The sequence below is a fragment of the Schistocerca serialis genome, chromosome 6, assembly GCF_023864345.2.
Source record: "Schistocerca serialis cubense isolate TAMUIC-IGC-003099 chromosome 6, iqSchSeri2.2, whole genome shotgun sequence".
Classification (NCBI taxonomy): Eukaryota; Metazoa; Arthropoda; class Insecta; order Orthoptera; family Acrididae; genus Schistocerca; species Schistocerca serialis.
Genome location: NC_064643.1, coordinates 717,348,779 through 717,365,440, shown reverse-complemented (window position 1 = coordinate 717,365,440; position 16,662 = coordinate 717,348,779). Strand labels below are relative to the sequence as shown.

General features: G+C 44.1%; 1 protein-coding gene across 1 annotated transcript in view; it reads right to left on the bottom strand.

Annotated features, from left to right (window-relative positions):
- LOC126484152 (MAU2 chromatid cohesion factor homolog) overlaps positions 1-16,662 on the bottom strand; it is a 190,748-nt gene that overhangs the window by 152,088 nt on the left and 21,998 nt on the right. The window contains exon 3 of the mRNA XM_050107550.1: positions 8,097-8,219. Within this exon, the coding sequence (XP_049963507.1) occupies positions 8,097-8,219 (123 nt within the window). The remainder of the gene's footprint in view (positions 1-8,096; positions 8,220-16,662) is intronic.

The following is a 16,662-nucleotide window of genomic DNA, read 5'->3' as shown; positions in this document are numbered from 1 at the left end:
TTTCACTTACGTTGGCAAAGGTGGGGAAGCCACAGCAGCTGCTAGACCTTCGATGGCCACCAGAAAGAGGGGGACACTCAGTACAGAGCCCTGAGAGAGCACCCGTGTTCTCTTGGATACGGGGGGAGCGGGTGCTCAGTGAAGCACCCATTTGACCCCAGAATGTACAGTGTGACAGGAAGTTCATGACAAAAATCGGTAGTGCATCCCAGAGCCCAACTCACATAATGTAGTAAGGATATGGTGATGCCACGTCCTGTCATGTCAATGAGGTGCTGACAACGTGCAAAGGCCGTCTGGATGGTGGACTCCAGGTGAATCAAATTATCAACAATGAGCAGCCTTTGGGAAAACCACCCTGAGATGCAGCCAAAAGGCCCTGAGATATAAGCAGACAACACAGGCACATGCCCAACATGCGTATGAGCAGCCTATAGAGAACGTTGGTAGGGCTGATTGGGCAATAACTGTCCATCTCTACGGGGTTCTTACATGGTTGAAGTACTGGAACTATTGCACTTTCTTGCCACTGAAACGGGGGCACACATTCATTCCATATCCAATTAAAGAGGGCACGTATGTGACACTGACAGTCCACTGACAGAGGTTTCAGCATTTGGTTGTGGATGCAGTCTGGTCCTGGGGTCGTATGAGGGCAAGGTGCTAGGGTACTGGAGAGTTCCCATTCACTGAATGGAGCATTATATGGCTCCAAGTGTCAGGTAGTAAAAGATAAGTGTTTTCATTCCACCTGCTGTTTTATGAGCTCAACAGCGGAATGGTAGTTCTCAGACGCAGATGCACGAGTGTAATGTTCAGCAAAATGTTCAGCGAGAGTGTCTGGATCAGTATAAATGGCACCATCTAAGCAAATATTTGGTGCACCTGCAAGGAACTGGAAGCTGTAGGCTAATCTTATCTTTTCCCATGTCTGTGGTGGAGAGGTACTTGATTCAATGGTGGAAACATACCACTCCCAGAATTCTTGCTTTCGTGATTTTATGAGGCAGCTGACATGGGCATAGAGCCGTTTAAAGGCAATGAGGTGCTCCAGTGAAGGGTGTTGATTATGGCACTGGAGAGCCTGCCTATGATCTATATGGCTGCAGTGATCTCTGGGGTCCACGAGGGTATGGCTTGGTTGGCTACCAAAAGGGGAGGAAATATCAGTGGTTCTGAAAGCCCACTGTAAGAGGTGCGAAAGAGGAAGGCACTGTCAACAGAGTAGGTGACAACATTGCAGCTGTAGCGTAAGAGTGTGTCATTTATCTGGTATTAAGATGTTCATACTTTTTTCTGGCCTCTTGTTACGTGATCTCTCCCAGGCTCTTATACTTCTGGATTTTCTTCTCATACTTAAAAGAAGAGCAATCTGGTGAGTAGGGGAGTGGAGCTTGGTGCAGTTTACACAGATGGGGGGAGGGGCACAAGGAACAGTTGTGCGCAGAGGACCTCCACAATCCCTGTAGACATGGGTAGCTGTGCAACGGGAAGACATATGTCTGATCTTCATACACCTGAAGCATCTCTTCGGAGTAGAACATGGGGCTTCACATCACACCGATAGACCATCACCCTGACCTTCTCAAGCAAATACCACCTTCGAAATCCAAGATGAAGGCCCCAGAAGCAACTCTGTTCTCCCTTGGTCACTGTAATGTCCCCACAGCAAATACCCTCTACCACACACCAATTAATCATTTTCAATCAAACCATCCACATTCATTCACTTTGGAAAAGTTATCTGATCTGATTTTCTCGTAATATATGCGGCAACAGCTCGTCGACGCCAAAGTATTTTCTAGCGCATTTAATCTTTGAAATAACAGAGATGCATATATGCGTTCTCCATGGTTGTTAGAGTGGTAACTAGGACAGCTTCTGGAGTATCAGTTGAGGGATTGACGTGCTTCTGAGAGATACATATTCTGCTTTTCTTCTCGCTAAAGCGAGCCAATTAACATTTGTGCCGCTAGCGGTTAGTTTTGAAGAGAAAGAGATTGTTAAAGGAAAATAATTAAGGCGTGGAATCACCGGAGATCTGGACATGTAATGGAGGTGGATTTAATACACGATTTCCTCCATAAATAAGGTTTGTGACTTTTTTGTTCTGGAGTGAATGAACGAATGAGTTTTTTTCTGAATCACTTGTTGATCACGTTGGCCCTGTAATTATTGGGGAAGTTTCAGCTGTGTCAAAGAGAGCCTGCAATCACTGAGGCTGCGTTAAATCGTCCAAAAAGGCTTCGTACACATCTGGAATTCGCAATCTTTCGTAAAAGGAACAAATTGTCCAAACACTTGATTCTCCCGACTGACTGCAGTGTTTAACAGTAATAATAAATGTAAAGATCTCTTACAGCAAGCCAGCCGCTGATTACCAAGACGAAGGACTCCACCAAAGATTCTATTTGGCTGATTCTTTTTATCACTATCTCACGTAATGAAATCTTATATTAAAAACTATACATAGATAAAGGAGAGAAAGAGAGAGAGCGAATGAAAACAGAGATAATACTAATAATCCTCCATTAGTCTAATTTTTCGCCTGTCTTCTCACGGATCAGCCAAGAACTGGGAGAGCCTCACTTTACTGTATAGACTTATGTGTGAAGGTGAAGGGATCTTAAAGACAACAGATACACGTCTATACAGAGAAGACATTACACAGAGGTAGCGGCTAGCTGCATTGATCATCTATTCTTAGATTAAAGAGACGGCAACTTATTATACGAACATTAAAATGTTAAATCACGATGGATTAAGTGCACACCTTGCTGTTATAAGTTGGTCCGCGGCTCATCGTCAGATTGCAGAAGAAGACACCCTGGACCATAGTAAGACTTGTGGGGAGTAACATCACTGGAATCTCACACAATCTTTTACAAGAGAGCAGCATGTGTGACTGCGGAGGAGATGATGATTTACCAAGAAGGGAACCGCTATTCACCTGCGACTTCCCCATATTTGTCTTCAATGGTTTCCACATAAAATAATGGCTTTGTAGCCAAAAGGTGCCCCCACAGGTCCTTGTACAGACCCAGTATTGGGTGGAGGATTTTGCTCCTTGTTGTCCAGTCCTGTGCTCCTCTCCAGTGTGGCAAGGGAAGAGAACATGTTGGGATCATACTCTGTTGCACTCTACAAGGAGTTTCCATTTGAAGATACTGCTGCGGCCATGTGACCACCAGCAAGAGTGAGTTTAACTTGCATCATTTGTGAACTATCTGCCATGGTGCCACCCACTTCAAATGGGAGCAGGGTGGTCTCCCCACGGGCACCATCCAGCCATGCAACGGATATCTGGCCATTAATTCGTAGCCAGTCCCCGTGCCCCAGTCATAATGGGTACATAGTCCCTATAGTCCATGGCATACATGGAGAATGTGCACTGCAGGCAACAGTGTGACCCCCTGCATGGTCAGGCGGCTACCATCACACAGGCTCTTGATGACCCCCCCCCCCCAACCCCCCCCCCCCCCCCCCCAACAGGATGGCTACCGCACGGTAGGTTATGGGTGTACTGCAACAACAAGAAGATAGGGTGCCAGGTTGGAAGGGCACAGGGGCAGAGCAAACACCACAGTGGGTGACCTTCCCAGCATGACATGCACTTCTGTAAAATTTGGAAAGGCTGGCAGGTCAAATCCAATAAAAGGGACCATATAATCATTAATAGAAGGTGAAGACAGTGCCAGGAGTGAAACTAGAAATCAGGATCAAAATCGTGAACCAAGTCCAAACAGGGTCTGCACCAGAAGGACCATTCGATGGAAAGTCAGAGGAGGTAAGAGACAGTCCAAGTATAGGTTTGCAGCACAGGAAGGGGAAGCAATGCTGCACAGGCTGGGACCCCATGGTAGCCAAGCAGATACTCACCAAAGAGTGGTGCTCCCCTAGTGGGAATTATGAAAGGGAGAGGGGGTATTTTGACTGAGGTAAGAATAAACGCTATAATGGCTCAGGGCACCACGTTTATCACTCTCAGAAGTCACAAACTGCCATGTGGGTTTAATAAAGGTTTTCTTTACTTTAAGAGCAATGAAAATGTTATATTTTCATAAATGGTAAACAAATTTTTTGACAAAAACTTTTCTGTAAATAAACAAATGCAAATTTCCCATATAATAAAATTAAATAATAAAAAATCCTGTTTCAAAGCTAACAACTTTTCTAAAAATAATAACTTTTTGAACATACTGAAAATGCAATATATAAAAAATATATTGATATTTTATGTTCAATATATATTGCCAGCACCAATATCACTCAGACAATTTATAAAGAAGATTATGCACTGAAAGTTCAGAACATTCTGGCATCTACATCTACATAATATTCTGCAAGCTGTCACACAGTGCATGGCAGACAATACCTTGTACCACTATTAGCCATTCCTTTCCTTGTTCCACTCCCAAATGTAGTGAGGGAAAACTTTGCCTATATCCTCTGTACGAGGCCTAATTTCTATTATCTTCCCTTTGTGTGTGAAATGTACATTTGCAACTGTATAATTACTCTGCAGTCAGCTGCAAATGCTGGTTCTCCAAATTTTCTCAATAATGCTTCATGAAAAGAATGTCGTCTTTCCTCCAGGGATTCCCATTTGATTTCACAAAGCATCTCTGTAGTACTCACATGTTGACCGAACACAGTGGTAGCAAATCTACGAGGGTCACTACAAAAGAAATGCACACTATTTTTTTTTAAATCCATATTTTATTCTACATGTTTGAAAGTTTTACAGTAGGTAGATACATCTTTTAGGAACAATATTTTCATTTCTCCACAAAATTTCCATCCCTCTCAACTGCCTTACGCCATCTTGGAACCAGTGCCTGTATACTCGCACAGTAAAATTCTGGACCAACCTGTTGGAGCCACTGTTTGGCAGCGTGCACAAGGGAGTCATCATCTTCAAACCTTGTTCCACAACGAGTGTCTTTCAGTTTCACAAAGAGATGAAAGTCACATGGAGCCAGGTCAGTACTGTAAGGCGGGTGTTTCAGTGTTGTCCATCCGAGCTTTGTGATCGCTTCCATGGTTTTTTGACTGACATGTGGCCATGCATTGTCGTGCAACAGCAAAACATCCTGCTTTTGCTGATGTGGTCGAATACGACTCAGTCGAGCTTGAAATTTCTTCAGTGTCGTCACATATGTATCAGAATTTATGGTGGTTTCACTTGGCATTATGTCCACAAGCAAGAGTCCTTCGGAATCGAAAAACACCGTAGCCATAACTTTGCCAGCAGATGGTGCAGTTTTAAATTTTTTTTTCTTGGCTGAATTTGCATGATGCCACTCCATTGACAGCCTTTTCGTCTCTGGTGAAAAATGATGGAGCCATGTTTCATCACCTGTCACAATTCTTCCAAGAAATTCATTTCCACCATTCTCGTACTGTTCCAAAAGTCCGCTGCATACCATTTTTCTTGTTTCTCTGTGAGCCACTGTCAACATTCTGGGAACCCACCTGGCATAAACCTTTTTTTAATGCCAACACTTTCAGTATTTTGCAAACACTTCCTTCCCTTACCCCAACGTAGCTTGACAATTCATTCACTGTGATGCGTCTGTCAGCAGTCACCAATTTGTTAACTCTCTGCACATTGTCTAAAGTGTGTGCAGTACGAGGCCTGCCGCTGCGAGGACAATTCTCAATATTGCCGTGCCCGTTTTCATCACGTAACCTGCTTGCCCACCGACTAACTGTACTGCAATTGACAGCAGCATCTCCATACACCTTTTTCAACCTCTTGTGGATGTATCCCACTGTCTCGTTTTCACAGCACAGGAATTCTATGACAGCACATTGCTTCTGACGAACGTCAAGTGTAGCAGCTATCTTGAAGACATGCTGTGACGGCACCACTCACGGGAACAGGTTGAACTAAGTTTGAAAACAAGCGGGAAGGATGTATCTACACACTGTAAGACTTTCACACATGCAGAATGAAAACTGTACTTTTACAAAAATGGTGTGCATTTCTTTTGGAGTGACCCTCATAATAAAACATCTCTGAATTGCTTTGCTGCCTTCCTGTAATCTGACCTGGTGAAGATCCCTACCACTTGAGCAGTACTCAAGAAAGGGTTGAACTAGTGTTCTGCATGTGGTCTCCTTTATAGAACAGCTATGCTTTCCTAAAATTCTCTCAATAAACTAAAATCAACCATTCGTTTTCCCTACTACTGACATGTGCTCATTCCATCTCGTGTCGCTTCGCAATGTTACATCTAGCTATTTAGTTAATGTGACTGTGTCAAACACCACACCAGTAATACTGTAGCTGTAGTTTACTTTTCCTACTCACCTGCATTAACTTATATTTTTCTACGTTTAGTGCCATTCATCACACCAAACAGAAATTCTGTCCCAGTCAGCCTGCGTCTTCCTACAGTCACTCAATTACAGCACATTCCTGTACACTACAACATCATTAGCAAATAGACAAAGATTGTCTCTCAACCTGTGCATCAGATTATTTATGTATATAGAAAACAGCAAAAGTCTATCACACTTCCCTGGGGCACTCCTGACAATACCGTTGTCTCTTGATCATTAGCATGGAGGGAATTTGATAACTCTTTTGTGTAGAGGAAACGTGGAAGACTTGGAAGAGCATTTGGACCTAGCAAGATCATAGGAGTGAGGACCACAGATTAGGCAGTCCGATTTACAGGTATCATTGCACCTCAAAAGTAAATTCTGATGATTAGGTAGATGGCAAAAGACTGATTATTGGAACAATACAAAAGATTTAGGGTGATGTCCATCAATAATTTTTTGGGCAGTTATGGACTGCAGTCTTAGTTGGTTCTACATAATATGACAAATAATCTTGTCATGTTTTTGTGCGCACCGTTCAATTTGGTACAAACCATGACAACCCAACAAATTCGCACCGACAAACGCTTTTGTGGGTAATGAATGAAATAGATTTCATACACAAATTTGTATCGTACTTAACAAGAATTTCTGCAGCCATAAAGATCAGTGTGCCACAACTTTCACTGCTGTGAAGGACAGCACACCCACAGTGCAAGAGACTCCAACTATCAAACTCAAGGCTTGCCACTATGAGATTGCCACTACTGAGCTTGATGTGCAATGATGCATATCAACATTTAAGTGGCATAAAATCTAGAGAAATATAAATTTGTGTCAGAAGGTGTTTAATTGTGCAACAAGACTTAAAAGCTAAGGCTCACCACAAGTTCGGACAGCAAAAAAAAAACTCTGTGTAAGAACTCATCTCAATGTTTACGAGGAAACATGCTAACCCCCTCAATCGTTTTACAGTTCTGCCAAAAGTTTGGTCTTCAGAGGTAAAATAATTGTTAGTTACTTAAAATAATAATAATAATAACAATAATAATAATAATAATGAGAAATGAGATTCTGGACTTGCAATATGATGGACAATCAAAAACATCCACAGTAGATAACGTGTCCAAATGAGGAATACTGTGATGGTTGTAAGGGAGAGGTCTGGTAGAGTGGAGCATGTAGAGAACTCAACAGTCAAGAAAGTGTTTAATGTCCTACTTAAGGCATAGCTGCCACTGATGGATAATTGATTCTCAGGTAAAACGAACACACAGGCAATGAGGAATCTGCATCCAGAAACAACCAGATACCTAGGAAGATTAGGCTGGCTTAGCTTGTGGCACTGTAAACTGCTGTGACGATAGGCCTGGTGCTGTAATGAAGTTACACCTAGGGAGGGGCTCTGACAAGTACAGACGTGTCTTAGTCCAGCACAGGAAATAAGCTAAGATCAAAAGCTCGAATAAAATAACTTTGTGACTGACAGGCTGTAATGACAGGACGGCGATGTTCCTGTTGTGTAGCAACCACACATGACAAGAACCTAGATTTACTTATAAAACAGGCAACACAGCATGTGGCACCTGAGAAAGAAATATGATTAGTTAGCAGCTGGCCCCTACCATTTGACTCACTGAAATGTCAATCACAAATTTATTTTAATCAAAGTATACAACAGTTACGATATCTAAGGAACCTGGAGGTATTTCCTACTACAAGGCCTTTCCTCTTTTATTATTTTATAAGAAATATATTATACTTACCATTCCTCTGCTTAAGAGAAACAGTACTCTCGTATATGCTGCCGATGATATATGAGCGTAATCCACGCCGACTCCCAAAAGGCTGCTTGCCACCTCATAGTCACGTTCACTTGCATGAATTTGCTGTAAAATGTAACAGAATATAACAATGCTACTTCAGTAAAGACATCTCATGTTATCAAACAATCACAGAGCCCACAATTGAATGTAAAATCCATGAACTTGCTAATAAACTCACTGCTTTATATGACAAACATTCCCCTGTATGCACAATCAGCTGCTCCACAGCTGACAACAGCATTGCACAAATTATGAAAAATAAGGATGCTACACACAGACGTTTCATGTGAAATCCAAAACCCAAGCATTATAAAGAATATAGAAAGTTATGAAACAGGGAAAACAATGCATTTGCAATGCTGAAGTCAGTCCTTTGTATACAATAATATGATGCCCATGACCCTGTGGAAGAATCTCCATATCTTGGATGTTGGAAAGGCAAAATCAGAAACTGCTTTTCAGGTCTCAGCCAATGAACTCAATAATTTTTTTTTCTGCACCAATTAACTCCCAGGCAGCACGGAACTATCACCCACAAAAATCTCTTAACTACGTAACTAACCACAACACACTCCACCTAAAAGCATACCAACAAATACAAGACCAGCAATAATGAGAATTTCTTCTCGTGACAATGACAGTATCAACGTAACCGTGAAATAAAACAATATTAAAATAACATTTGTTGGTACAGTATTAATATTTTTCATCAATCAGCCACTGTCCCACACCCCTAAGCCCAAGGCGGAGTTATATTTAATCAATGTAAATAGTTTGTTTGATACTAAACTGTAGCCAGAAATATCATTTCCATTATAATTATCCCGGCTGTTATGCCGTGGTCGGTTGATGAATTCTGTGTCAATTCCCAACGTTTCATCTCCGACTGCAGGAGACATCTTCAAGGGGGTCCATAGCTCAATGGAAGGTCCAACATACCCACTGGCTCGCTACTGACTGCCGCTAAATTCCGTGTCCGCGCGCTCCCGTGCCGCAGCATGTCGTCACGTGTTTTGAAAACGTCAGTGCAATTGGCCGCTGTCCATCACCGTCGCCATCACCCAGTAGTGGACGGGTGGTACACATCTTCTTTAACACCGGCATCCATATACCGTTTAATTTCACGCCCTCCTCCTTTCGATTGAAATTATTAGGGTGTTTAGCGATTTCGATTGCCTCCCTGTAGAGCCTTTTGTAATATCCGTTTGTGGCCGCTAGTACTTGCGTCTCCTCGAAACGGAAAGAATAGGGAGGATTTTGACGAAGCGGAATATTACCATAATTTACAAGCCCACCAGGAAGATACAGGAATACCGTAAGCCTGCCAAGGACGCTCGTAAACCATTGGAAAAAGCTGGAGTGTATAGGATCCCATGCAGCTGTGGAGATGTTTATGTTGGTAACACTAAAAGAACAGTTTCTAAACGTTTGGAAGAGCACAAGGGCAATTGTAGAAGAGGAGAAACAGAACGATCAGCTGTTGCGGAGCATGCTTTTCGGCCAGGGAACCACAATATTCGTTTCGAGGCGACGCAAGTACTAGCGGTCACAAGCGGATATTACGAAAGGCTCTACAGGGAGGCAATTGAAATCGCTAAGCACCCTAATAATTTCAATCGAAAGGAGGAGGGCGTGAAATTAAACGGTATATGGATGCCAGTGTTAAAGAAGATGTGTACCACCCGTCCACTACTGGGTGATGGCAACGGCGATCAACGGCGACCGCCAGCGGCCAATTGCACTGATGTTTTCAAAACACGTGACGTCACACCGCCGCGCAGGAGCGCGCGGACACGGAATTTAGTGGCAGTCAGCAGCAAGCCAGAGCTACGGACCCCCTTGAAGATGTCTCCCGCAGTCGGAGATGAAACACTGGGAATTGACACAGAATTCATCAACCGACCACAGCATAGCAGCCTGGATAATTATAATGGCCATAATAGTTTGTTTGTGCTACATCAGAGTTCTTATTTTATTTACAGTCGGCAGCAATAAGTAGTAAACATGATACAAACTCACTCTCTTCCTCAATCGCCCTGTGCACATTGATTGTGTGCACACTATTGCATTGCAACAGATAGAGACAACTCTTGACTTCTTGGTATCAGTCAGAGTGGATTTTTTATTTATTTTTTTCTCTCTCTCGCTGTACACAGAGTGTATAAGCCTCCTGTACAAAGCCGTCTTTACAAGATTGCTAGGAATAGTTTATGTCCATATTTGCCCATCTCAATAGTAATTTGGCATTCCAGTCTATGCTATTGATTTCAGTTTAAAACAAGTAGTTTCAAAGGTTGTTTCCTTAAAGTCTCAGTGAAAGATTCAGTGATTTCTGATCCAGTGGAAATGGCATCGCAACAATAATCATAGCACAAAGTAATTTCATTGGCTGAGTCTTGTTTCACACTGTTTCCTACCTCTGACCAAGATTATGTCCCAAGATGCTGCATTCCAACATGGCAGGTCCCTGTTCACAGCATGAGGATGAATTTTCAGATCTTCACACACCATCACATCACCAGATCTCAATATTATTAACCATTTGTGCTCTACTTTGCAGACAAAGTTCTGTGATCACTATGCAGTTTCATCACTGTTACCTGAACTTGCCACTATTTTGCAAGAATAATGTTATATGATTCCCTTGAAAACCATACAGGACCAGTATTCATCCATCCCAAGATGACTGTGCGGATTATAAGACAACCAATTCTCAAGCCATTATTGATTCATGTCCTATTCTGCATAGGAGCTGCATTCAAGTCCTGGCCCATGGTTATCTACAACTTCTAAAAAATTACTTGGGTAATTTTATTGTCTTGGAGATTATATATATATATATAAAAACACAGATGATGTGACTTACCGAACGAAAGTGCTGGCAGGTCGATAGACACACAAACAAACATACACACGAAATTCAAGCTTTCGCAACAAACTGTTGCCTCATCGGGAAAGAGGGAAGGAGAGGGAAAGACGAAAGGATGTGGGTTTTAAGGGAGAGGGTAAGGAGTCATTCCAATCCCGGGAGCGGAAAGACTTACCTTAGGGGGAAAAAAGGACAGGTATACACTCGCACACACACACATATCCATCCGCACATACACAGACACAAGCAGACATTTGTAAAGGCAAAGAGTTTGAGTAGAGATGTCAGTCGAGGCGGAAGTACAGAGGCAAAGATGTTGTTGAAAGACAGGTGAGGTATGAGTGGCGGCAAATTGAAATTAGCGGAGATTGAGGCCTGGCGGATAACGAGAAGAGAGGATATACTGATGGGCAAGTTCCCATCTCTGGAGTTCTGACAGGTTGGTGTTAGTGGGAAGTATCCAGATAACCCGGATGGTGTAACACTGTGCCAAGATGTGCTGGCCGTGCACCAAGGCATGTTTAGCCACAGGGTGATCCTCATTACCAACAAACACTGTCTGCCTGTGTCCATTCATGCGAATGGACAGTTTGTTGCTGGTCATTCCCACATAGAAAGCTTCACAGTGTAGGCAGGTCAGTTGGTAAATCACGTGGGTGCTTTCACACGTGGCTCTGCCTTTGATTGTGTACACCTTCCAGGTTACAGGACTGGAGTAGGTGGTGGTGGGAGGGTGCATGGGACAGGTTTTACATCGGGGGCAGTTACAAGGGTAGGAGCCAGAGGGTAGGGAAGGTGGTTTGGGGATTTCATAGGGATGAACTAAGAGGTTACGAAGGTTAGGTGGACGGCAGAAAGACACTCTTGGTGGAGTGGGGAGGATTTCATGAAGGATGGATCTCATTTCAGGGCAGGATTTGAGGAAGTCATATCCCTGCTGGAGAGCCACATTCAGAGTCTAATCCAGGATACTTTCCACTTAATCACTTCTGCAAACTGTCAGGCAATGAAATTAATGATATTCTGTAGAATACGTGGCACAGAAAGTATTTACAGTTTGTACTGGTAATCTTGACAGACCCACTCAAAGTTCCCATCAAAGGTCTATCTATGAAAGTCACAGCCCTACAAATGTGGTACTCCCAATGGATGTCACAATGGTGAAGATCTTCCAGCAGAAACAAGTGTACGCCCACCAGATAGAATATCTGCTGGTAGCAGAAAACTTCAAGATGCAGCTCAGCAGTTCTACCACCATGCAAAAACAGGAGTACTGCCAGAAACAGGTAGCAACAGTGGGTGATTTCAAACCAAACAGCTGTCAACTGTTCATAACAGAGCACTCTCTCTCATTGATAAAGGTGTTGATGTCTGAGTTTATCCTTCTCGTCTTCCACAGTGAAATACTGATGGCTGCAACCTGAATGCTGCCAGTGGATCTTTCACTGAGATCCAGGATTATGTCACCAAAGATCTAAACTTCGATCTTCAACACAAATTCATATGACGATTCATTGTTGTTGTTGTTGTTGTGGTGCTATACCTGATTGTTGGAGCAAATTTCTTATTGTTTTATGGCCTCCTCTCAGATCTTTGCAATTGACATCTGACTGACCCTAGTCATCCATCAAAATGATTACTGTTGATTCACCACACAATGGCTTGCTTCACTAGTTCCTCGAAGTCACCTGACCGTCACCTACTCCAGCACCGGTAAAATACTCAATGGTATACCACAGCACCGGTAAAATACTCAATGGTATACCACACTGTCACCATGCCTGGACCATCAGTCCATGGACGTTCATGTCTTACATTTCCAGGCAAATCAAGATTACAAAACAGAAGTTCCCTTAATGATCTGTTACCCTTCAGATAGTAGCTGGGCCTCACCACTCAATATTGTCTCTCAAAAGAGCTTAATGCTGTCAGAATAATACCTAATTCCTACCTCACACCACATATCCATGACCTTGTTATGCACTTTTGTGGCAAAACTGTTTTCTCCACAATGTGACTCATCTGTGGTTTTTTATCATATACCCTTTGTACCAAAAGATATATCTGAAATAATTTGCACTCCTTTTGGATTTTACAAATTTATGCAATTCCATTTGAACTATGCAATGCCATACAGACTTTCCAGTACATCATAGATGAAATACTTGGAGACTACAGTTCTGTTACGTCTATATGACCTCCACATAATGTCATCTAATGAGACAGGGCCCCTAGCACATCTACAGCAAATGTTTACTAGGCAATAAAAACATGGCTTAGTAACTGTCATGTGCCATGCTCAAGCGTACACAAATATCACATGAGGCCAACATCACACAGGCACAACCATTCGACTAGGCCTCTCAGTTCCGAGCATCTACCTCCAGATGGCGTCCACAATTCTGAGTCACTTTCTGCATCCACACCACGTCCATCTGCTAGTCATATTAATCTGCCAACAGTGTTCCAGCCAATCTTCCAGTCAGATAGTTCAGTACCTGCATCTAGTTCAGTACAACTCTTGCAACGAGTTTCATTGAGAAGACAACACATTGACAGAACAATAGCTATTTATGGAGTAACAGGATAGTCTACAGTGTCTGCAACATTACATCCAGTCATAGTGGAAAGATCATAGACTGTCAAGATACAGCAACATTATTTAGATTTTATTACAGTAGATATAGTGCATCTACTGTCATGTATCAAACTACCAAAATTAAGTACAATTTTGTTAGAGACTCTTACTAATAAACCTTATTGTTTACTTCTTATTTTATTGCCACATTTCTGTTTTAGTGCTGCCCCGCCAAACAAGTGTAAGTTGATAGTTACAGTATGCAACACGCAAAATCCTGACGAAAGTAGTCTCCAGTTATTTCATCTATGAAGTACTGGAAAGTCTGTATGGCATTGCACAGTCCATGTGGTTTTAGGGCGCACAACTTCAACGGTCATTAGCGCCCAGACTACGTCAGGAATGCACCGCGAGTCACAAGTTTAAAACAGCAACGAAACAGGAAACACGATAAAAGACAGACTGACAGGCATAGGATTAAAAAAAACAGCATAATCAAATGTCCTTAGAGAGGGTTGTCAAGTTGATAAAATGAAGAACGCGAGCAGCTGCTCGTGGGTCACCTGCTAAAATGGCATCTAGAGTACATGGCAGGCCAACATCAAGACGCAGTGTGTTAAAATCCGGACAGGACGTTAAAATGTGGCGGACCGTCAGCAATTGCCCACATGGGCAGAATGGCGCCGGCGCAGCCGTCAGCAAATGGCGATGGCTGAACCGGCAGTGTCCAATTCGTAACCGGGCCAAAACTACCTCCTCCCGCCGAGAAGGGCATGAGGAGGACGTCCAAGCCGCGGGAAGAGGTTTCAAGGCCCGAAGCTTGTTGTCTGTAAGTGCAGCCCAATCGGCATGCCACAGCGATAAAATGCGCCGACAAATGACCCTGCTACAATCTGACGAAGGGACACAACAAGAAGCTGTCCGAGGCTGAAGGACCGCAGCCTTGGCCGCGGCATCTGCAGCTTCGTTCCCAGAGATAACGACATGGCCAGGAACCCACATAAAGCTAACCGGAGAACCGACGTCCACCAGTTGCTGAAGAGAGCTTTGGATCCGGTGCACGAAAGGGTGAACCGGGTACGGATCACTGAGGCTCTGGATGGGGCTCAGGGAATCGGAGCAGACGACATATGCAGAATGTCGGTGGCGGCAGATGTAAAGAACAGCCTGGTAGAGGGCAAAGAGCTCAGCTGTGAAGACCAAACAATGGCCATGGAGCCGGTATTTGAAACTTTGTGCCCCGACAATAAAAGAACACCCGACCCCGTCATTGGTCTTAGAGCCATCTGTATAAATGAAGGTCATATTAATGAACTTCGAACGAAGTTCGACAAAACGGGAGTGGTAGACTGAACCGGAGGTAACCTCCTTTGGGAGCAAGCAGAGGTCAAGGTGGACGCAAACCTGAGCCTGAAGCCAAGGTGGCGTGTGGCTCTCGCCCACTCGAAAGGTTGCAGGGAGTGAAAAATTAAGGTGTTGAAGGAGGCGACAAAAGCGAACTCCAGGGGGTAGCAGGGCAGAGACATACAATCCGTATTGACGGTCGAGAGAGTCATCAAAAAAGGAACGATAAGACGGGTGGTCGGGCATTGCCAGTAGCCGACAGGCATACCGACAAAGCAGTATATCGCGCCGGTAGGTGAGTGGCAATTCACCAGTGTCAGCATGAAGACTCTCGACGGAACTAGTATAAAACGCTCCGATCGCAAGTCGTAAACCCCGATGTTGTATGGAGTTGAGGCGGCGTAAGATGGATGGCCGTGCAGAGGAGTATACGAAGCTCCCATAATCCAGTTTGGAGCAGACGATCGACCGATATAGGCGAAGTAGGACGGTTCGATCCGCTCCCCACGACATACCACTGAGAACACGGAGGACATTTAGAGAACGGGTACAACGGGCAGCCAAATATGACACGTGGAGACCAGCTAAGTTTCCTGTCAAATGTAAGACCTAAAAATTTTGTTGTCTCCACGAATGGGAGAGCAACGGGACCGAGTCGTAAGGACGGTGGGAGAAACTCTTTGTAGCGCCAGAAGTTAATACAGACCGTCTTCTCGGCAGAAAAACGGAAGCCATTGGCGACACTCCAGGAGTAAAGATGGTCAAGAGAACGCTGAAGACAGCGCTCCAGTTAACACGTACGCTGCGCACTGCAATAGATGGTAAAATCGTCCACGAAAAGGGAGCCTGATACATCAGCTGGGAGGCAATCCATTATTGGATTGATCGCTATGGCGAAGAGAGCGATGCTCAAAACTGAGCCCTGTGGCACCCCATTCTCCTGGCGAAAGGTGTCTGACAGGACAGAACCCACACGTACCCTGAACTGTCTATCCATTAAAAAGGAATGAATAAAAAGAGGGAGGCGACCGCGAAGGCCCCATGTATGCATGGTGCGGAGAATGACCACCCTCCAACAGGTGTCGTAAGCCTTCTCCAAATCAAAGAACACAGCCGCGGTCGGGCACTTCCGCAAGAAGTTATTCATAATGAAGGTCGACAAAGTAACCAGATGGTCAACAGCAGACCAGCGCCTACGAAATCCACATTGTACATTGGTAAGTAGGCGTCGAGACTCGAGCAGCCAAACCAAATGGGAGTTAACCATTCGCTCCATCACTTTACAGACACAGCTGGTAAGCGAGATGGGTCGATAACTGGAAGGCAAGTGCTTGTCCTTCCCCGGCTTAGGGATTGGGACAACAATAGACTTGCGCCAACATGCGGGAACATGTCCCTCAATCCAGATGCGATTGTAAGTACGAAGAAGAAAACCTTTACCCGCAGGAGAAAGGTTCTTCAGCATCTGAATATCAATAGAATCAGGCCCTGGAGCGGAGGACCGTGATCGGCCAAGTGCGTTTTCGAGTTCCCGCATGGTGAATGGGGCATTATAACTTTCACGATTCGAGGAGTGGAAGTTAGGTGGCCTAGCCTCCTCTGCCTGTTTGCGGGAGAGGAAGGCAGGGTGGTAATGAGCGGAGCTCGAAACCTCTGCGAAAAAGCGGCTGAAGGCATTGGAGACAGCCTCAGGGGCCACAAGGACGTCATTCGCG